The sequence below is a fragment of the Eretmochelys imbricata genome, chromosome 16 (assembly GCF_965152235.1).
Source record: "Eretmochelys imbricata isolate rEreImb1 chromosome 16, rEreImb1.hap1, whole genome shotgun sequence".
Taxonomy (NCBI): domain Eukaryota; kingdom Metazoa; phylum Chordata; order Testudines; family Cheloniidae; genus Eretmochelys; species Eretmochelys imbricata.
Window position 1 is genome coordinate 26,502,685 of NC_135587.1, and position 24,017 is coordinate 26,526,701.

General features: G+C 42.9%; 1 protein-coding gene across 4 annotated transcripts in view; it reads left to right on the forward strand.

The window, feature by feature from the left end:
* The window catches only part of MVB12B (multivesicular body subunit 12B), a 99,485-nt gene that overhangs the window by 41,847 nt on the left and 33,621 nt on the right, over positions 1-24,017 (forward strand). For all 4 annotated transcript variants that reach the window (XM_077835815.1, XM_077835814.1, XM_077835816.1 and 1 more), the window contains exon 7: positions 4,398-4,495. In XM_077835815.1, coding sequence (XP_077691941.1) covers positions 4,398-4,495 — 98 coding nt within the window. The remainder of the gene's footprint in view (positions 1-4,397; positions 4,496-24,017) is intronic.

Below are 24,017 nucleotides of genomic sequence, written 5' to 3' on the forward strand. Positions count from 1 at the left end.
TGTCTCCCACCCACCGGTCCCCTGCCGGGACATCTCTGCTCCCGGCCTCAAGGGAGTGTGACTCATCCCTGGTGGCAACTGCTGCAAGAAACTCCTTCTCTTGCCCCCAGTGTTTATCCATTTATCTCCTTCTAGCACCTACTTGCCATGGCCTGGGCATCTGCCAAGAGTGGGCTCCCCACTCCCTTTGCCGAAGGGCATTTAACAATCATAGCAGCACAAACCCAATTGTGCATTACAAGGGAGCCCATGTCCTTAGTCAGGCTGTGCACAAAAGAAACTCTCAATATCTAAATAAAAGTCCAAGCCCTCTAGATTAACATGAATGGAGTTCAAGAAACCGCCTTCCGTCTGGCGTCTCCGAATAGGACCCACAGTATGTTAAGTGCCCACAGAGCTTTCCTCCTGTATTTCTAATAAAGGGATTATGCCCAATTCCTGTTCTGCTGTCTGAATGTGCTCTTCCTTCACAGGAGTGGGGTGCAAGTTCTTCAGCTCACAGGTGAGCAGATGCTAATGGGTTAAAGTCTAATTGTTTAAATCTTCTAGGCTTTCCTCCCAGTTCTGTGATAATTTGATGAAGAACTTCACCCTAATTAAATATTCAAATGAGGAATAAGTGTCAATATGGCTTCCCATTGCCTGGAATGATGATTAATTGTATTCAAAACTCTAGTGGCCACTGTAATCTAAACCAAACCGTTGTTCTTGATTATTTCTGCAACACATTTGCCATGTTTTTGTTTTAAAATTTAAACTAGTAATTGATTTGCCATATGCCACAGAGCTGCACATGCTTTCGCGATACGTGTTTAGGAACTTGGGGAGTTTGTAATTGGGATTTTCTTGCTTTTTTCGATGGCAGTCTATTTTTTTCCTTCTACAATGCAAAATGATTTGGCTTTCACAACCCATAAGGAAAATTCATTATGCAATCAAGTTAGTAGGTATGAGTTATATTGATCCTGGCCAAATGTTTGCATTAATTTAAAATAAATTAGACTGTGTTTCCCTTCTCTCCCCCCCCCCGCCACCCCATGTCACATTTTTTTAAATTAGAATTTAAAGTTCTGATCTTGCACTAGAAATGGCACTAGCTCCTGTCCTGTGGTCTGGAAACTCAATTTCCTCCTTGGAGAGGCTCTTAAATCCAATCCCTGCACCATGTTTTATTCTAAATGACGAAATCCCATTTGGCTATCAGAAAGAATGGATGTTCACAAAAGAGCTGAGTGAAGAAGGGAGAGAGAATCCAAAAACATTTGTATTTATTTGAAAACCTCCTCCTATTTGACAGTGCCCATTATTTAGTATTATTAAATGAATACTCCACTAACATTTGAGGTGCCATCACTGCACATGGACATGTGAAAAGAAAGTTATGGGCTTGAATGCTCACCAAAAGCAAGTTTCAAATTGTAGGTTCAGTTTTAATATTCATAATTTATTCATCATAGGTGTGGCTGAGTGCTCTAGGTTCAGAGTTTAACTCTGATGTGTTTAAGATTAAGAATAAACTGGAGATGGTGCTGAGATACGAGCCAAGAGCTGGATATGTGCTTCTCTACTGCCATGCTCAAGTGTATGTGGGCTGAGTCTGTTTGAGTCAGAGCAATTCATTTTAATTACGCTGGTGGAATGTATACACCATCTTAGCATATGGCACTTATGAACCTGGTGCTTGGTGTGAATTGCCAGGAAATGGTGGTGATGGTCAGGTACTTTGTTCATTGGGTATGTCCCAACCCAAGGATTGAATTAAATTCTTATTTGAAGGTTCTTAGGTATGTAGAAGGTTATGGTCTCAACAACTTCATAATTTGCTTTCACAATGGGTACTATGAATTACTCTGGTAAACCCATCATTTTTAGCCCGGTTGGTTGCTAAGATATGCATGTCCTGACTCTGGAGTGTGGGCTGGCTCTGTCTTCTTTTGAGGTCTTTTTGCTGAAGAGTAATCTCCCCTTGGAGAAGATCCAGCATCTCTGTCGACAGACGTTGTTAATCTCTGGTGACTTCCATGCGCTCTGTACTCTGGATTTCATCAGGCTACAGTAAGCCTTTAAATTGTGTTGCTCAGAGATGTGCCCTTTGGAGTTCTGACTTATTTTCTCCCTGTGAATCTCCCATTGGGGTTACTGTGTATGCATGCGGAAGAAGAGAACAGACCCCCAACATAAGCAAGAGACATTCAGTTGTCCCTCGTTGTTAATTGTCTGAGTGGCTCATCAGTAAATTCCTGGACAATTTCATTAAAAACTCAAGGGAAAGTGCATAACGCATAGAAGTGGTGTAACTGGGCTGGGGCTGATACTGGCAAAAAGCCCCACATGGTCAGAGTTTTCAATAGAAAACTGTTGGCTAAATTTGAAAATGTTTTCACATGGCCTTTTTGGTTATTTGTTTTAATGTTTACTTGGAAATAGGTTTGGAAGTACACATTAATTCAAAGCAATGTTATCCCAGAGGGTCACAACCATTATCGTTGTTTTTAAAGCTGTTTCTCTGGTTTGTAGGAGTGTGTCCTGTTTTTAAAGGTAGCTTTTTTCCAACAAATATCTAATAAATAAAAATTCCTTGGCCTGAAAAACAGGCCAGACATTCTCTGCTGGAGAGTACATGATGCATTTCTCCCCCCCCCCCCCCCCAATATGGTATTTGTGATGGGGAAAGCACTACCTTGTTTTCTGGCAAATGGGCACTGCAAAGTATCTTCCCTTGTTTATGTAGCTTTTAAATGTATGAAATGGACAGCTGCTGCCTCTTCCCTTCATGCTAGACTAAGTCTTTGCTGTGAAGAGAGAAGCATCTTCATTACATGTGGCAACTGGGTCCAGAAGATTAATGATAACATTTAATAAAAATTCACACAGACCTAGAATCAGCAGTAGAAAATATAGATTTAAATTAAAAAGGAAAAGCTTGAATCTCCCATCAAAGCATATAAATCTATAGCTAGCAAATATCATCTCCTAATAAAATGTATTCTGTAACTGAAGGGCTTTGGATGAAGCTATCTCTCTAGTTTAGTGACCACATTAATTGAATCAAGTATGAAGACTGGTTTAGGGGACAAAATAAAATTTTCTTCTGCGTTCACTTAGACGTATCAGGTGGCAGGAGAAATTGTGACCTTCTCTTCCTATCCACCTGAAGAATAGTAAATTGGAGAGTTGGTCAGTTCGCCATTAATAGAGGCGGCCTGGCTGGTAAATAGGATCCAGCACAGGATTATGAAGCAGATGTCATGGGGCCATGATTCCCTGCCTGGTTTCTTGAACAGGGAGTGCAAGGAGCATGGAACCTAAAAACTTACCCTCACTGGTTAGAGGCTGTCAGGTTGGAGGTTTAGGTTTTTTTCTCTGTTGCCAAACAGCTTGTGTGAATAATCACACCCCCAGACTCCAGATTTTGAAAATCAACTGCTTGCAAATGACCACAAGACAGAACTTGCATTTCTGGCCCTGGTACCTACTAGTACTGGGGCTCCCTGAGCATTACTTCCAGCTCCTAGCCTGTGGCAGACGGGGATTCTGGGAAGCTTGCCTGCATTCTCTAGCCCACTCTCTACACCATTCCCTACAGCATGTGCGATTTTCTTTTAATAGTTCATAAATGCTGAGCTATTGAAATGGCCCTGACTTCATTTCTGCAGGCTTGTTTTATTTACAGCATGTGCTGAAGTTAAGGCTTAATTAAAGTTTTTTAACTAAGTGGGCGGGAGGGAGCCTCGTGTTGCTGCTCCTACCAGCCGCGGCCTGTGTTGCTGGCGACCACGTGCAGCTCTGTGGAGCGTTTTCCTGGGGCAGGGTTTAGTTGGTCTCTCAAGGGCAGTATGGAAAGGGTGAGATGGAAAATGCTGGGCCTCTCCGAGTGTGGGGCTGGAGGAAACCACCTCGTACATTTGGGTTCTGTTTGGAGCAATCAAGCCTGAGTTGCTGAGGGGAGGATGCAGTGGGCTGTCAAGTTTAAAAAACATCTGCCCAGGAATTGTATTTGTGGATGTAGCAAGGTCACAGGGCTTTATCTTACAGAGAAATCCAGACCCACAGTTGTAATAGACATCCACTGACTGCTTGAAAGATACACATTTAGCTCCTTCAGTGCCTGCCTGCAGACTGTTAGTAGTGCATCATGGGGACACTTCTATAAGTCAAGGGAATGCTCATGAAAAACTGACACCTGCCCCATACCGCTCCATGCTGCTCTCAGGGGCAAGTGAGTGGGTGGGTCACCAGCTCTGTCACTTTCCTGTGATTTGGGCCCACTCTGCCTTTTGCTCGCAGTTTACCACTTGAGCTCACAGGAATTATCATCAGGTTAAGGAATGGGGTGATAGCAGCATCTTCTCCTGCTCTGTAATAATGTCATCTCCATTCCCCCCTCTCTTCACCAGGCACATATCTCTGACGCTTCCCGCGAGCTTTCGAGGCAAAAGTAACAACTCCCGACTCGACTTTGAACACCAGCACTCAAATTTATACGCCATATCAGGTAAGCTAGTGTATGCAGTGATGACTCTCTCTTATACTATGCTCTGTCAGCTTAATCAGAAAGTCTAACCAAATAGAGCAGTCCTGGCTGCATAAAAAGGAAAGAGGTGTGGGATCCATGCACTGGACTTCCAAGATTTCTGTCACTCAAGCATCAAAAACATGTGGGATGCAAATTAGTTCCAGAGGATGTTCAGGCACAACTGTTAGGAACAGTGAGTGCCATTGTTCACTGGAAACAGTGGAGCCCGGTGGGAGTATGGGTGCTAGGAGTGGGATTTCTAGGTAGTTTTTGTCAGTCTAACACCTCTACGTATCTTTCTTCCTCTCCACTTTGCCCTGATCCTTAGCTTACCTCCCCTTATTTACCTCATAAAACCCATAGCTTCTTTCCATGCTTACAGGACACTTCTTTCAGTGTGATAAGCCCGGTTTCCGCATAGACACTGCTCCGGTTTCTTCCCACCCCCACCCAAAAAACAAACAAACCCACCACATATAGTGAAAATAAAATAACCGAACTCCTGCACACTCAGTGTGGTGTGTGCAGGCACGGCATAAATTTCCTCACCTCCTCTGGGATAAATCAAAAACTAGACACTCTTTGGTTTTAAGGAGGTTGTTACTTTTAGAACCTCTCTAGCTTTTTTTCCGGGTGGGGGGCGTACTCCTATTTCCATCCATTATCTGCAAATTCCAGAGTGGCCTTAATCTCTCTCTCTTCAGGAGCACTGGGGCCTTTCATGCTCTTTCCCCAGACGTCTTGGATACTGGAAGAGAGAGACACCAGAATCCCGTGCACGAACCACATATGTGATATGAGCACACGTTGACTATTTATTCAGAAAATGGCACTATGTGCCATCTGGGGCAGGCCTAAGCATACTAGAGCTGGTCAAAAGTCTCCAAATTTCAATGTGGAAAAAATGTCAATGAATATTTTTCCTGATTTTTTTTTTTCCCCTCATACTAGCTCTAGTATGCATGTAAATGAAAGAACAACTAAATACATATGTAAATACCATGAGCAGGAACGAGACCATGCATGTGTATAAATGAAAATAACCAGCCAGCGCAGAATATTTCGGTCCCTGCACATGATCCCATGTCGGTACTGGGCCTAAAGCTCGGCCCATGCTGACACCTATGCAAACCCATTTCAGGAGGACTTTTGTCTACAGATTCTTTATTTCTGTGGTGATGGTTGGGCCAGAAAGAACACAAAAACAGCCATACTGGGTCAGACCATTGGTCCATCCAGCCCGGCATCCTGTCTTCTGACAGTGGCCAGTGCCAGATGGTTCAGAGGGAACAAACAGAGCAGGCAATCATTGAGTGATCCAACCCCTGTCATCCAGTCCCAGCTTCTGGCAGTTGGAGGTTTAGGGACACCTAGAGCATGGGGTTGCATCTCTGACCATCTTGGCTAATAGCCATTGATGGACCTATCCTCCATGAACTTCTCTAATTCATTTTTGAGCCCCTTTAAACCTTTGCCCTGGCAACCCATCTTGACACTCAGATACAAGGCTGGAATTGCCTGGATGCAACTAGGAGGTTGTGAGGGGAGTTTTTATAAATATAAAATCTCACAGAGCCAGTCACTGTGGAGCCAAGAGCAGTGTAGTCTGGAAGCCATTTGTAGTCCACAGCAATAATAAATGTAGTGGTCCTACAAACTTCTGAATAATGTTACGTATTATATGCCAAGATGGCATTCTTTATGTTAACTGTCTACATACAGGGTGGGGTGTGTGTGTGTGTGTGTGTGTGCACACAAAAAAAATCATATCCTGCACTAACCGCTACGGTTCAGAATAATATCAGACTTAAATGATTTTCTCAAGTGCTTTTCCCTAGACTAATTTCAGGCCTTTAAAACTGTTGTGGTAGCCTTGGTGAAAAGCTAATTAGCCTTAGTGTTCCCTTAGTTGTGTCACTTTCACAAAAGGAAGAAAATATCTGGATTTAAAATTTATTGTGCCAAAATCTGGCCAGGAAATTGGCTGCCTCACTAGATTATGGTGGATTTACAGGTCCGATAGGGACCCCAGGAAAACCAGCCATGAATTCAGTGGGTGTAAGATAGAGTATATTGTGCTTGCGCATCGTAAGGGAGGAAAAGGTGGCAAACCTGTGCCATCCACAGGATCTTTCTGTTAATGGTGAGTGACACTTCTAACACAGGAACATGGCATTAATTCATGTACCATCATCAAACGGTTATTTAAAAGATAATCTCCTGCTAAAACTGCAGCTTCAGATTCCTGAATGTATGGAATATAACAATGGCATAATTCATGTCAGGACTGGTTTTTCTCATTACTCTTCTGCTCTAATAGATTTGGCTCTGTAAGGGAAAGCATGTTCTTGTGCTCACATCACACCGGTCTAGAGGGAGGAAGGGAAGGTCATGAGTTCTCACTTACCGACACCTCATGAGCCCAACAGGCGCCCGCAGGCAGAGAAGCAATATTTCTGCCTGAAAGCTGCTGGAGAGACCCCTTGGTCGTAGGAATTCCTGGGGACTGCTGCTTCCGGCAGCAGAACGAGCATGGAAAGATGACCTATTTTATACAGACCCTGAATATTTCACCAGATGTTTACAGGCAAAGTGCAAAACAAGCCTATAAAACCAGGCAAAGCAATAGGCTTCAGTGTTTGCACAAATTTCAATCAAAGTATGTAACTTTTTTTTCTGCTTGCCAGTCCTCCTCCAGGCCTATTGTAATACAAGATGCGGTGCTTCTGTTTGTTGTAATGGCTATTGCAGCTGTGAACGTTTCCACAGAAAAGGTCTAGTGATGTGAAACCTCCTGTGCGTTGACAGGCGTCTTGGTGTGCCGTCTGACCATCGCTGCCTGTTCGGCAGCCTTGATTAGGTGCTGTCTGTGACCATTCCCTCTGAGTGCTTCACATTACAAAGGCACGTTTAGCATCCGGACACAGTGGTAGCCATTCAAAAATGTCCTGTTCTGTCTATGTAATTTGCAGTCAGTCAGTTTTATCTACAGTACAGCGTTAGTCTCTTGCTACAGGGCTATGGTAACAGGAAACTTACGAATGTACACACCTGATTACTCTGCTGGGGTCTAGATTTGCACAGGTAGGATACTGATTGTGACATGCTGCGGGTCTTGTACTTGCTTCTTGCAGTTTAAGAGCTTGTGTCTAAGGAGAGACCGCAGTAGATACTGGCAGTGAAGCAGAATCCTTCAAAGGAGAATGGCTAGAACTGTTGGGTGGGAATCAAAATAGACTGAAAGTCAAGGCTGGCTGCTACTCTAGAAAGTGTCGGGGAGGGTGTTACGGAGCCTGGATGTTTTATTGGGCCAGGTCAGCGTTGGATTAGAAGGAAATACTGTGTCCCCGGCTGCTTATTGGGGGTTCTGCAAATGTAGCCCCCCGCTTCGGTGCTGTTTCCACATGCTGGTAGCTGCTGTATGCCAGGCTCTCCCTGGATCCCAGTTCTATTGAGGAGCAGAGCATTATGCTGCGGTATTTGAGAAGATCATACACCTTTCACTGGGAGTCTGAGTCCTCACCAGTCGCTAACTTTGTAGCATTCCCGACCTGCACACATGTGAGCCTGACTCCCTGTTTCTTTTCAGTTGGTTGAAGGTAATTCTATTTACAGGTAGCTGCATTGTTCTTTCAAGCCTCTTAGGACTAGCAGAAATGTAGCTATCTGAACAATTTAGTGGGTCTAAATATTGCTTTGCTAAGCAGTCAGTGGGACAGTGGCAGATAGGCATCTGTGAAATCTGCTGCCTCTCTAACTACCTATTAGCTCCAAAATGCCCTTTGAAAGGGACAATAACCAGGCTTTTCCCTGAACCACAGAGCCAAGGAAATTCTGAATTAGCCACATTCTGTATTCTCCCAGTGCAGGGTTCTGTCATTAGCTTGTGATATTCCCAGTCCTAAAACTTCATTTAGGATGATTATCAGTAAATGAAGGATTTAAAAAAGAAAAAAAACGACTTGCAAGAAAGTTGTAATGAGCAAAGACACCACCACTAAAAGCCAGGAAAGTCTGATTGCTTTCTGTCATAGTGTCATGGTTTTCCTTTAGCATAATCCCAGACTGATTTTACCTTTCTGTCCCTTGCAGCCCTGAGCGACAGATTTGTGTTGATGATTTGTCATTTCCAGGCAGTCAGTTATTTAAAAATGCCTAGTTTATAAAGGGTTAGGGATTTACTAAGAACCTCCCAAGTGTGGCTTTGCCTGCTGCATCATGATTGTTACCTAAAATATATAACAATGGCTAGCAGAGTGGTGGAAGGGAGATGCAATGTCCTTCTTTAACAGGTTAAGCCAGTCTCTAACCACTAAAGCTTCCTTTGCAGAGTCTAGCGCTGGCCACTGTGGGAGACCATGTCCTGGGCCAGATGGTCCTTGGGACTAATCCAGTCTGCAGTCTCTGTATTGCTATCCAATAATTGGACATTTGCACCTCTGAAAGCTTGCTTCCTGCATCTTTCTTAATGAGCAGTTACTCAGGTGAAAGCCTGGGGCCGCAGTGTGGTACAGTGAGCCTTTGCTGCCTGGGCAGTTCCAGTTCGTGTGGCATTAGCAGCGACTCCGGAAAGTTGACTAGGAACTGCTGTGGGAAAGTCAGATTGCCTAGAGAGAAATCCTCCAGGAGGATGGAGCCAGGGTGGAGGCTCCCTGATTGGTTGGGCTGTGCTTTTGTTTTCCAGCCCCCTGTAGAGGCCAGCTTACATGGGACACTGCCGACTTCTGTAAGCTCCCATTAGCAGTGGTACAGAAGTGAAAGGTGGCTAATGCTGCTGATGGAGAGGCGCTGGCTCTGTCTGGCGCTCACTGAAATGGCGGCTGTTCTTATTGCACAATTCTGACATCCCAGGAAAGCAAAAGCAATTCCAAATAATTAATGATTTTTGAATATCTGCTTCCCTGCCATTGCAATTTTAATTTAGTCCTCTTTTAAATAGCAGATGGGCAGTTAATCAATTTCATAATATGTATAATTATCTCCATCACCCATATTAAAAATTTCAGCCAATTGGTATAGATTTTTTTTTTAAAGGAGGGTGGAAGGGAATCTGTGTATGTTACACCAAGGAGGGTAAAAAAGAGCACACGTAGTGCATATTCTGAACGTACAGAGCCAGGCCCTGCCCTCAGATGGTGTAAGTTGGCATGACAACATTGGACCTGGCCATTATCTCTGTAATAATTAAATGATTCCAGATCTGTAATTAAGGTGAAAATAGAGCTGAAAGTTGGTTGGTTGGTTGATCTTTGGACATTTTCACTCTCAGCAATTAAATGTTGGGTGACAGAAAAAAAAAAGATTCTTGATTGCAAGTTAGAGCAATAAATGAATCTTCAAGATTTGCTGTATATAGAAAAATACGACCCCAAATCTGTAATGCTGCTCGGGGTTTCCCTGCACAGAGCTCTGGTGCAGGATCAGGGCCTCTGTCTGGAATCACTTTATTCTTTTTCACACACAAGATGTTTTCTCCCCGCCTTGTCACACCCCAGGACTGGAGCACCCATCTTTAGAGCCAGGATTATATATGACTGGATCTGCAAAGGGTCTCCTATGCTGTTGGGAGCATGGCACCAAACAGTGGATTGAGTTTTATTATACGTTTTCAAATGACCACCCATTAGGACAGGGAATGCCTCATTCCAGACAGATCCATCGACAATGCTGCTCAGTATTTTACAACATAGTCCTTTTTCATAGCCTTCAATTTAATTAAGATGTTGTTGTGACTACATATTGCCTTCATTTCAGACCTCAGCATCCCTGAGCATATTGCTTTGGCTTATCAAAGCTACAAGGACAGAGAGAGAGAGCCCTCTCATGCAGCCACAGATAATAGCTTACAGGGAAAATTCCTGAATGAGGTGAAAAATTATTTATAATAATGGTGCTCAAATAAGTCACTTTAAGGGTATATAAATTTTTATGATAGTGTACAAACAGCCATAGCTCGCCTTGTCTCACCATCTATCCCTGCGAAGAATGAGAACAACATCTAGCATAAAGAAAAATATAATAAGAAAACTAAGAAATGAATGGGCAGGGCTGAAGGATTGATCGCCCTGCGTATTTGTATATCCTGATGTAAAAGGTGCTGCTGACAGGTGGCCAGGTTTTCTCTGTATAAAACCATGTGTGTGCTGTCAGGGCCGTGCAAGCAGCCTTGTTTCGATTGATGAATTGCCTGCTTTCTTGATTAAACCTTCCGTCACTTAAGAAACAAAGAGCCTGTGTTTGGATGGCAGAGTGGGACATGTCACAAAAATCTGTCTGCTTTACCTTTGTGCAGATGTTGGGCACAGACTGTAACATGTATTATTAAAATGAATGTGGCATTTACTGTGCATTATTTCTTTCCTGGGAGAAAGGACCTGTAAATTATATGCTAATAATAAGCTTTAACCCTTTCAGAAAGTAAGAGATTTAAGAGTGCAAATATTCCTGCAGTCCTCGCTAATTGGATGTGCTTTAATACCACTGTAGCTATCTCACTGAAGTTAATAAACAGGGTGTTTCAGGCCAATATGCTGATGCCCCTTGGGGTTCTTGCCTCCAATAAGTTTTCTGCTGTGTAAGTGCCACTGAAACATAAACCTTTTGAATTACAAGATACTCCATCGAAAGCCCTCTTCAAGTTCTGCTTAGAGATGGAAGACATCTGCCTGCTCAAAGAGAGGCCTGCGGTGGGGCAGGTTAGAGTCAGCCATGCATAGGACACACAGCGCTATCTGTTTTAGGAGCTTGGCACCCCGCTGCACAAATTGCACCAGCTTTTTAAAAACTCCTACCATTTCAGCCCCTCAGGAGCAGAGGTGGGCATGGGAGTGTGGCAGCGTTTTGTGCCACTAGCCAATGGCTGACCTGGCAAAGCCATAGTCTGTCAGTTATTTGTGATTTCTGAAAAATAATTTACGGTATATTTGGGCAGTTCAACAGGACACGTGTAATGATAGCTAGAGATCTCTCTGCTAATCCAGCCATGGCAAAGTCACCTCTGGTGAAAGTGACTGCGTAGGATTATCATTTATATTTTATGTGAAATTCCTCTGTAGGCAACTTCTGAATCACATTTCACACAAGCTCAGTTTGTACAAAATCCTGTGTCATGCACCCAGATGGAAATATATTTATATATGAATTTATATATTAGATATGTTTATACATCATCCTGTGCCACACACCAGATGGATCTTTATTAAGCAGTGCTTGTAGCTTTTGGGGTTTGAACACCTGCTGTCATGGTGTCCATATAAAGACAGTATTATGCAAAATGTGGTGGACTCTCGTAGACTTTAAGGTTAGAGGGACTATTATGATCTTCTAGTCTGACCTGCACAACGCAGGCCACGGAATCTCACCCACCAGCTCCTGTAACAAACCGCTAACTTATGTCTGAGCTGTTGAAGTCCTCAAATCATGGTTTACAGACTTCAAGGTGCAGAGAGCCCTCCAGCAAGTGATCCGTGCCCCACACTCCAGAGGAAGGTGAAAAATCCCCAGGGCCTCTGCCAATCTGCCCTGGGGGAAAATTCCTTCCTGACTCCAAATATGGCGATCAGCTAAACCCTGCACAGGAGCCATCAGAATGTGCATACCATGTAGCCAAAGTCCCTTTGAGTGAATTTGTGAAGGCCATAAACTTATAGATATCACTGCAACTGATTTTATCTCAGCCAAAACTCTAGTTTCAGTGAGTGAAATCCTGCTCTTGTGCATTTTTTTATTTAGAAGAAATCTTCAGGTACCATGCTGCTGATGCATCCGATGAAGTGAGCTGTAGCTCACGAAAGCTTATGCTCAAATAAATGGGTTAGTCTCTAAGGTGCTACAAGTCCTCCTTCTCTTTTTGCTGATACAGACTAACACGGCTGCTACTCTGAAACATGCTGATGATGATTCGCCTTGGCCACAGCTGAGTTTGTTGCTCTTGAAGGATAAAATATGAGAACTGCTGGTTGTGGAACGGCAGCAGAAGACAGGTAAAGAGCACTTTGATACATTGTTGGTCAGATAACTTCTAAAGAGCACTTGCCAGCTGTCCGCCCTAAACAAACAAAATATTTTGGTGCGTGTCCTTTAAAACAGATTAGGTGGATGTCATTGTGGCAGCCATGCGGACGGAGTCTGTGGTGGTGTTAGTCCATCACACAGGATCCAGAAGTGCATTGCCTGCTGTCAGTAGCAGTAAGGGAAGAAATTACTAAATAAACCTTTTTAAGAAAAAATAGGGTTAAGAAATTGACATCATTGCTAAATTCTACATTTGCAGAAGGGTTTGATTTAGTTACAGATCGTCTAGAAATCCACATCCCTGGAGCCAGCATTAAAAGTATTTGGTAAGAGTGCTATTTTTAGTAATTTGATTTATCACTATATCCTTCAGAGTTCTGAAGTGCTGGGAGTTCATAACGAATCTTGATACCACTTCTTTGTTGCCTAGACCAAAACTTACACTTCAGAATGTTTTATGCGGTTAGAGCATAATACCTGCATGTGAAGTGGGTTGCAACTAAGTACCAGTCCAATATATTTCCTTATTTTATTCTGAACCCCACTTTTATTTCATTCCGGCTGTAATCCTGGATTTAGTTGCAGTATTCTAAAAATGCCCATTTCTGTTCTTGAATACTTACAGGTTTTTTGTTTTCTTTGTTTGGGGATTTTTTGGGGTGCCGGGAGGGTGTGGAGAGGGGAGTTAACTGAAGATGAAGGTCTCAACCAGCTTAATGTAAAGGACAGGTGGTTTGTAGGTCAGAGTTGAGATGGAATAGATCTGTCACACCCCTGAAAAGAGGCTAATTATTCTACAGATTTGTTTTACAGTTGTCTATAAGAAAACGAATGACACAAGCTCTAGCAGAGCTGAAATCCTTTGTTAGGCAGAGAACTGTTTTCTGCATGCCTGACTTGTTTTATAGCATCCAAGACCTAGTGAGCTCCCGGTAAAGTAACATTCACTATTGGAAGGAAGCAGCTGCACTTGCCATTTTTTGCCCTGTGCATCACCTGTAGGTGACCCATTTGGAAGGAGCCAAGAAATGGAGCAGTGCCGGGGGGGGGGCGAGGGTTTTCCAGTCTATGCTACACCTGGTTTCTGTAGTGCTCACACAATCACTTGTGGGATATCTGGTTTCTCTGACTAAAATACAACATCTGAGAGGATAGTAAACACTCGCTAGCACCAGATTCAACTGGCAAGACCGAGTGATGGTCACTAAAAGCCTGACAAATCCAAAAGGGAGCTTGTCCTGGCAGCTCTGGGAGATGAGATATTGGCACTCCCCTCGTGGCTAGCTTTGGTGCTATGACGCCTTTGGTTACGGCATCATCTGAATTCTTGAGACGACATACATGGTTGAGAAGGAGAGCAGAGCAAATTCTGCAAAAAAATGTCCATAAATCTTAGTTCCGAAAAGGGCCTGGAGTTCCATGACAGTCGTGAGTGACATTTTTGTTTGCAAAAATATCCTCATAATTCCACATGGGCCCTCTCTGGGATTGATTGTGGACCAATAAGCCGTCCATTCACGTAGCAGAAACAACTCTGACTGTGTCACTTAGGTAACTGCTCACCTTGCACAATTAGCAACTTACTGATAGCAAATTGTCAAAACAACCATCTCAGCAGACCGCGGGCCAGCAGCCCATGGGGTGACACATGTTCACACAAAGCATTCGCCAAGTCACTTCACGTGCCAAATGCATTGAAATTTGTAGGGCTGGAGTCTCCAATCTACTAAGACCTGTTTGCACAGCACATGGTGGCCTTAAAGCAGCCAGAGATACCACAGGGGAAATGTCCTCATTATAAGGGAAATCTGTGCTGGAGGAGAACTGGTAGAGTTAGCATAGACCCTTGTCCCTGGGGTCAGGGCAGAAAGGGGCATGGCAGGGGCAGGGAGGAGCTGAGCTCTGCTATGCCTGATCATCTGCAGGAATAAGGGACTTTGCACCAGCACTGTGAGTTAGAGGAGGCACCTGCTGCCCTAGTGTACGCCAAGACTGAGCAGGCCTGAATCCGGGAGCTGCAGCTTGCTCCCTTCAGCTGCCCCTTGTTCTGCACTCAGATGTAGAGGAGAACCAGGTCCTTAGTCTGCTTATAGCTAATTTAGAAACAGACCAAGGGGCTAACTTTGCCCAGTTTGCTGTGAATTGCACCCCCAGCTCTGCTGAGGATAGAGGGGAGCCAGTGAGGAGCTAACCCAGGTCTTCCAGCCTCCATCTCTCTCTGACTGTCCTTAGCCAGGGCAGGCTGGTGGTCTCACTTTGGCATCATGAGGAAGCCCACACCCCACTCACTAACCAGAGTCAGATTCTGGAGCAAGAGCTGCAGTTATCTGAGCGTTGTCTTCCAGGTATTTGCAGTAGGAAAAGTTTGGAAGCTTCAATTCAGTGCTGTGGAGGGAAGAACATAAAATCAGACGTAGGTATAAGTGATAATCCCAACACAGCTCTATAACTGCGAGTGCCGGAGACAGCAAAGACATTGGAAACTCATCGTATTTATGATCTGGGGAACCATCAAAGCAAATGGATTCCTGAAATAAACGCCAACTTCCTTTCCTGGCTAGATAATGGAGATCCTGGCAATGGGTAACTATGAATTCCCTCTGCCAGGTGTGCTGCAGTTTATCGGGTTCTGGGAACACTTCAGGCATCAGTGGAACGTATGCTCCGAAGGAAAGAACAACCTTGGCATTAGCACAGGAATCAGTCGGGCTCTAAGTGTTCAAAACTTCTTTTAAATCCAGTGATCTTTAAGAGAAAGTGCTCAGATACTCCCGTGATGGGTAGCCTCTTAAAAACTTGGTGGATAGATGGATGAATAGCTGCCCCCCTTTCTCTTCAGGAGGCATTTGGAATGGAAATAAAGCATACAGGTCTAGAGGCATACAGGTCTGGAGTCCCTGCACAATAAAGTCACTGCCGGAGGCTGGGTTTTATTCTGCTCCTCACACTAGTCTGCTCCCACATGCCTTCATCTATTGCAAACAATTTGACTTCCCACAGCCCATCTCTGTACCACTGCTCTGGGTCTGGTTTTCCTCCTGAAACACCTCTGAAAGGGTTTGCCATCCCATTGCCACAGACCCTGATCTGAATTTCATAGCCCGGTCCGTTTGTAGAATCAAATTCCCTACAAACAGTTCAGCGTGTGATGGCTTTGCTCTCTGTCAGTGCCTACTTTGGAATTGTGATTGGCTCAGAGGATTCGGGAGCTCGCTGTCTACGCCACATAAAAAAAACCTTCTTTTTAATTGGTTTTCCAGATTTAGAAAGAGAGGAAAATTAAATATTTCCTTACATTTCAGCACGCCATGCTTTTTTCCTTTTATAAAACGTCAGGTTATCCATGCCACAGTACGGCCATGTCTCCTCGATATACATTTGCTTAAGGTATAGTATCTTTTGTCTGCATGTAATGAGGACAGACGTTTTAATCAGAGGTTAGTCATTTATTTTTGCAAACTATTGTTTTGATTCATCATTTTTGCAGATAATTAAATGGTTCACTTGGCACAGTGTGTCTGCTGTATTAAAACAGGTAATTTTGAAAAAAGAAAGATGCTGGGTTTTTGGATCACTGCACAAGAATTGCTTTTATCTTCATCGTTGAACATAGTTTCTGGTTGTTTTGCATTACCCTCTTATGTTCAAGTGTTTTAGTGGACTCCACTCTCTAGAGGCGAGGCCCTGTGCTGCATTTTGACATCCCAGCTTTTGAACTCAATGCATCTCTCCAAGAAGAGAAGCAGAACCAAATTTAAATTTGTGACACTGAATTTTAATCAGCGAGGTCCATAATAACAGACCAGTTGTGACATTAGCTGAATGGCTTGGGCTCTGCATTGAAACCCCACTGGGCCAAGATTCAAGTCAGCCTCTGCTTTTGCCCTATTGCAATTTCCACCCTTTTGGCTAGAGAGAGTCCTGGACAATCTTCAGGAGTGTAAAAGGTTCCATTTATTGCCAACAATTGGTGGAGGGAGGCTGAGGTCTTGTGTAAAAGGCAGCACATGCATATTTCAAAAAGTAAAATCTTATTTATTTAGACAAAGTATAGACATGTATTTACTAGGAAATATGAGAGAGAGAGTGTGTGTCCTTCTAAAATCAGTTCTCCTATTGTGTATGGTTTTCTGTCTGCTTGCTGATGTGCAGTAATGTTTTGTGTCCTCCTTTCACAAAAAGTAAGCAACACTCTAATCAGGTCATTGACCAGCTGGTGAATGGTGGAGCTCCAAGGTCTGCTATTAACAATATTATTTTTCAAACATGTAGATTTTCTGGTTAATTCAGTGATAAAGCTGTTTTTTTATGTCAAACAGGTAAACTTTGGAGGTTCATTTTTCCTAAGTTATGCAAAACTGTAAAAGCCTTCGCTACAGCCCTGCTCCCTGTATGCCTCTCTCTAGAGCTAAGTCTCGGCTAATGCACCAAGTCACAGCTTTGGTGTGAGTGCACAGCTACACTCCCAATGTCTCTATCCATTTTTCCAGTGCTTATAATGTCTTCAAGGGATTGCCTGCTTCTCTCTCTCTGTCCAGGGATTTATCTTGATCCAGTCCTAGGCAGTGTCTGAGCACCTCATAAACACTGACACACAGAAATAATGATAAGCTCCCTGTTCCTCCCAAGGTTGCGGGTTTATAAGGTTTGGTTTGCAGGAAAGCTAACTTGGAAAGGTGGGATTTTCATTAAGTTCCGAAGGTGATGAGGTCCTTGGTCATTCTTGTATCTGGAGTCGAACGCCAGTTCCTGCACTCGCATAAGCCTACCTCCGTTGACCAACAGTGCAGTTTTTCCAGTGCATCATAGTTATAATGAGACAAGTAATGACCATGGAGGCAACTCGGACCCAGCCCATGGAGGGCTCTGGTTGTTAGGACAGAGACCTTGAACTGGACTCTGCAGTCAGTGGGGAGCCAGCGTACCAGCGTGATGTGCTCACTGCTACTCATATCGCTATGCAGACAGGCTGCTGCATCTTGTACTAGTTGCTGGAGGAGTGAAGCCTTCAAGAGGAGCTGCAGTGTATTTGTTTTGCTTGTATGAGTACCATAGTTTAATTTTTTTTAATCAAAAGCTGTTGTGTAGTTTGGATATTTAAACAGTTATTAACCGAATGACAATTAACAGATTGCATAGACAGATTTTCTTTTGAAAACCTCTGAAATTGAGTACGGTTTGCAAAACTATCACAGCATAGTAATGACAATGAATTTTGATTTCCCGGAACTGATATTAGACTCCTTATTAAACTATGTGCATCTGCTTTTAATTTACTCCAAATAATTGGAAAATGCAATGAAGCTTTCCAATTAAAGCACGGCTTTATGCTGTTTAATAATACCCCCATAATATTATAGCTTATGAAGTGACAGGTGAGTTGGTGTATGAATAAAACATAAAGGCAGCAATAAGGGACAGAAAACTGGAGACAGTTGTTGGGGATTTTAAATGCTGGATGTAATTTGCATATATTAATCTCTTCTTTTCAGCCTTATCAGGCATTCTTCAGTATTTGAAGTTAAAATAGCGTTGACAGGCGGGAGTACGCTTAGTTTTTTCAAGGATTTATTACTTGTATAATTTCTGATCTTTAATAAGCAGATATGACTGATCCTCATAGTTCTATAGAAATCAGTTAATTGTTCCAGATGGCGTGTACTGATTATGCAAAATTACTTTTCACACCATTTTTTTTTTTGGTGATAGTTTGGAGTAAAATTAAATTTTTTATAGCCTTCTTATCATGCTGTTTTACAGTGGTTTTTGCACAGAAGTTGAATTTAATCTACTATATTACATTGACCAGCACAGTTACTCTAATGGAGCATTTTGTGATTTGAAGAAGAATAATAGAACACATTGCTCATTGTTCGTTACTGTGCTGCTAATAAAAAGGAGTTCCAGTGTAGAGAACCAGGCTGTTGTTTATGAAGAATGCATAATTCACACAGTTAAAAATGCAAACTTATTACATGGAGATGTTCTCTCTCCTTTGGATAGAAGATCTGGGCAGAACAAATGAAAATAGCCTTGTTGCTACAGATTTCACCTAATAAAGAAGGATTTTTTTTTAATGACTGGTGCAGTTAAATTGTGGGGGGGGGGGTTTGTTAGGAGAAGCAGTCATCTGAGTGGCATGCACTGAGCCCTACTGAGAGGTGTCAATGGTGGCGTTTTCGCTGATTAACGTAATCTGGATCACTCAATGGCATAATTTCATAATTGAAAAGCATTTATAAAGGTTGTTGGGTTTCATTTATCTAATTGAAAGCTGTTTATACAGAATAAACCACACACACAAACCCCCCTTGCTAAGAAGGTTATTGTGATTCATTTTGAATGTTGACTAAACTGTCAGATTATCACGAAGAGCACGGCACTGGTTTCCCATCAGCATCTGAGATACCAGCATACGCAGCAGGATTGCTGCCAGGCACCCCGGTTTGCCTTTCCCTTTGGCCGGCTCTTCCAGGAGCGGCAGGGATGGGAGCAGGGCAGCAGCCTTCCCCCACACAGCCTGCTGGTAATGCAGGTGGCTGTCACCTCCCTGTGGAAGTTGGACAGTGCCTAGGGAGGTGCTGTTTAGACAGATGACAGGGCTGTAAAGGTAAAGTATCAAGTAGCGCAGCAGTTGTTCCAAAGCGCACGGTTCTCATTCATACTCCGTCATCTGCTGTAGTAGGTTTGTCAGAGAATAATGCCAGAGTCTGTGTAACTTTCTTGTTATTTTTCATTATTTGTCCTACGCCCACAGGCAGGACATGAGCCTTTTCTTTTGGTGGCTCTGATCACTGTGTTTTATACGAATCCCATTGACATTGGTGGGCGGTAGCTGGTTTTTCTCTCCATTTGACAAGTTTTAGGGTGGTTGGTTGGTTGTTTTTGTTTTGTTTTAATTCTCATGCCTTCTGCCGAAACAAACAGCCAATGTTCTCTCCGCTCTGAGCCAGTCTGCTTGTTCACTTTCGGTGTGGGCCAGCAGTGGGCGCAAACAGCACTGGTTTTTTGTGTGGCCTGAAAATAACTCTGCTTTTTATTACACAGGCCAAATTTGGGCATAAAATCCTTCATGGTCACCTTTTCAACATTTATAAAGAGGCTGAAGGTATATTCTGGTTGGATTTAATTAATCTTACTAATCTTTGAAAAGTAAAACAGCAAACGTTTTTAAAATGTAGATTATAGAATTTAATTTCCCAATTAAATTAGAAAATCAGGGGTACAGGAAATGGTCTTTAAAAGAGTGCTTATTTTTAACTCACTAAAGACAAGTAATTAACTCAGCCATTAAAAGGCTTAAAATTTCACTTGTCTCCCCTGCAACTGGAAAATTGTTTTGTATATAGCTATTATATATCGGATTAATGGTATAAATCAGAAATGATTAGAAAATATTTGTTCTAATGAAGTAATAATTTGATAGTAATGCTTTTCATCAGCATAGCTTAAGGCTACATTGAGTGGACAGACTTTATGTGAATTCTCTAATTTTAATCTTTAAAATGCTATCTAATGTCTCATTAAGACTTGCATATAATGTATCTTAAGTACAGTCATTAAATATAGTTTAGGGAGATTTATGTGCAGATATTGCTTAAAGATGTTTTAATAGGCCCATTTACTCTGATGATATTAATGATCTCTTAACACATATTAAGCTTCGAAAACTAGAGGTATGACTCTCAGAGTGAACAAAACAACTTAGAATCTGTAAATGGATTGGATATCCAAGAACATTGTTTTTGTTGGTTATTTGTAATCGATTCCTGAAATACTCTCTTGAATCTGTTAACTCTTTCAGGGTCTGGCAGTGGTCTCACTTTTTTTAAAGGTGCTTCTGTAAATTTCCACGTATTCCTATGGTGTACGTTACACAGGCCTCGGCAAGGTCATTCAGATCCTCTTTTATCAGATGTTGTATTTCCCGGACATGTTAGGAGTTAGCAGAGATGATTGTTTCTCATATAATTACATATGACATAGGGGACCACACTTTCTCACCTCCCTCTATGAATGTCTTGCACCTGCTGTAAACGAACTGTAAAACATTACACACATTTGTTCAGCTCATAGCAACAAGAGTATATTTATAGAACTAAATTAGTTACTTTAAAAAACAGACCAACACAAGACCATTTTCTAAAAAATTCTAAGCCTTTGATCATTTAAAGTTTGGATGCAAAAATTATGTATAAGTAACAAAATCTGTTCATTTCAATAATGTCACTTTATTTCCAACCCTCAGAGTTATTGCAAACAAAATTCTCTTGTTTCAGTTGCTAAACTCTCCTATTTTAAAAAAAACCCTTCTGAGTTCAGAGACTTTTATAATTACTAAATTGGTTTGTTAGAAGAAGATAATAGCAAATTTCTTCTTTTCATAATTGGACATTTCTTCCCTGTGGGCTAATGTATGCACAGCCCTTGCATACACAATAAGCTATGCATTTGAAAAGCCATAACTAGCTAATAAGTGCTCTAGTGTCATCAGAGAGTAATGGTTTGCTGATTAGCATAATTAATGACAAATGGTGGTGTGGAATTGGTGGATTGGTTTAGCGGATGATGAATGTATCGCAGCCCAGGTTGGATTCTGCCAAGTAGGCTTTGCTAGCTGTCAGCCCTTCTGTTCTTATGCAGGTAGACCTCATTAGTCACCGTGCGAGGGTGCCAGCTTATTTTCATTGCTGTTTTGAGCACAGAAAACTTAATAATACAAGCAACTGCGGTGTCCCTGTTTTCTTTAAGCATTTTCTCAAAATCTGTTCTTCCTACCTAGACAAAAGCTCATTCTTTAATTCTTTGAGAATGAAACAGGCAGAATCCTATTCAGACTCCCCATTGGTGCCAGGGGATTCTGGGAGGTGTTCTAGCAAAGCACCACTAGGTATCAGTGTTGCTTTTGCAACAGAGAGATGAATTGCTGCATCTGTCTGAAATATTTTTGTGGGCTGTGGGCTGTAAATGTTCCTTTTCCTTTGAGGGTAGGAAAGATGCAATAGGCAGCCATCCATGCTATGAGACGGGCGCGTTTATCTCTGACTTGATTAATCAAGGTTGATTTGCATTCACAAATGAGACTGATAAAAATGAAGTTACCTTTTCACCTTTAGTGGGGTGGGGAGGATTTCTGGGGTGTCTTTCCTTTAAGTAATAAGCAACTCCTTTACCAATAAGGATGAAAATCCTTAATTTGCATTAGCAAAAGGGGCTAATTATTATATAGATAATTAGCATCTGGAAATGAGGATTATCTTAATTACAAAGCACAATTTCCCTAATAGATACAAAACTCTAAGTTTGATCTGTGTGAAGACCGGTGACTATTATTATGTAATTAGTAATCATATTAATGGTGCGTAGTATTTAGATATAATTTGCATATGCAAATGAGATTTACCTGATAGAAATATGTGGCCTTTCTAATGACTCAGACACTTAAAAATTAAAATACTTTCAGAACTCCAACGTCTGATTTGCAGTTTGCTTTTACTTTAGGTGACTCTCCCTCCGTGAGGAAATGTTAGCACTGGATAGCATGGGTGCTTGTGTGGGGCCAGAGGGCCCAAGATGGAGGATAACATCACCCCCAGGGAGCCAATGTGTTCACATCCCAACTCTGGGTAGCTCCCATCATTGATTTTTATTTGATCTTTGAAAATCCACCCACCTACCTCCAAAGTCATGTGTCCCCTCTGCCGCCGCTCTGCCTCGGGAGCCCCTTGTACATCAGAGATGTGGCACGGCCTTGCTGACTTCCTCTCTCTCCTGAGGTGCAGACGGTGTTCTTCGGGGCACTTGTCAAGGGTTTTCCTCCAGTGGGTACTTTCTACCCTCAGGACTGATGCACATGCTCCTGGACCAGGTGTCCGGTGCTCATGGCCATGCCTGCTCTGTCAGTGTGAAAGGTGCTGCTTGCATTTCCTGTGCAGTGCTGTTTATTCACACAACTGTAACTTTGGCTCTAATGGGACAGGACTTACACGCAGACTTTTGGGGGGAATATTATTATAGTCATTCTTTCCAAATGCTGAGAGTGGAGACATTCACAGAGACACTTCGTAACTGTAAACTGTTTTTAATGGTTATAGAAATTTGAATATGAATGAAGCTGCTTGGTGGGTGGGGTCGGTATTCTGAAGTCTATTATCCAGAGTGCTTTGTCAGTTCACAGCTGCTTCATGGGCATGTGGATCTCCAGGTTCTGGAAAAAACTGTCTGAGGTAAGCCTGCTTGTCTGAGTCTGACCTGTCTCCACTTTTAGCCTCTAGGCCTTTTATGACATTTTGGTTGCATTCAGATTATACGGGCTCTAACCCCATCATATGGGTTAGGCCCAGCACCTCGATTGGTGCTTCCTGCCTTGGCTTGCAGGAACCCAGAACCTGCAGGATAGGTGCTCTGTTCTCCCAGGCCTTTCCTTTCCTGGCGTAAGGGAGGGGTTGGAATGGCACCATTCTGGCCACCACAACAGGCTTTTACTTTAGCATCTCGCTTTGTGAGCCTCATTGGATGTCTCTTGCTTTCTGGTAAAGCCTGGGTGTTTAATAGACGAAGTGTGCCTATTCTTGTTGTGACTGTTGTTGTTTTTACTGCACCCATAAGTGTGTTGGGCGCTTTACAGAGCAATTAGAAAGACTAAATCTCTGCCATGACTGGCTCCCCAGGGGATTTTTAGATAGGATGCTATGGGTGAGTTGCCCACAGGAGGCCAGGGGAGAAGTGAGGAAGGCCAAAGGGCATAGCAACACAGCCCACATGCTGTTTGGCTTGTGCACACAGGGACAGTCAGGAGAGCGAAGGCAAATCAGCTGACGGTGAAAAGTCAATGTGCGTAAGTGAAAGCTCATTAGCCCTGGTGTGGATGCTCTTGTTCAGGAGTGAAGTGTCCTTAGTTTGCTGTAATTTAATCCTTCTTGGGAGGATAAAGTTAAAGCAATCTGAGGGCTCTCTACTCCTGAATGAGAGTATCCACAGGGAGGGGGTTGATGTGCTTTGAGTTTTGGCTTCACGCTTTTTAATTGATTTGCCTTAACTTTTCTGTCTGTCTCCACGCAGAGGCAACCTTAGTGCTGAAGATGGGGCAGATGGCAACATGTAAATAAATAAAACTCCTGCTCTCCTGGGAAGGGGGTCTGGGTCTCCCTGCTGCATGGCAGTCCAGGCCTGTGCTAGTCCAGGAATGTGTCTGGACAGGTGCAATCAGCACAGAGATATGGGAAGCACCCCGGTCTTGCTCTGATAATGTCACAGACCAGCTCGCTTTTTAGCAGGATGCTTCCCACCAAGGGATCATTTAATCCTCAGTGCTGCTCTGGGAGAAACAGGTTTGGCTTTTCCTCCCGTTCACGTTTGCGGAAGGCCTGCCTCTATTTTGTCTGGCTCACTGTAGCATGATACTTCCAGGCGGCAGCCACTCAGTCTTCTTCCACAAGTTTGCGATACCATAAACACCAAACAGCACATACACTTCAGAAGATGAAAT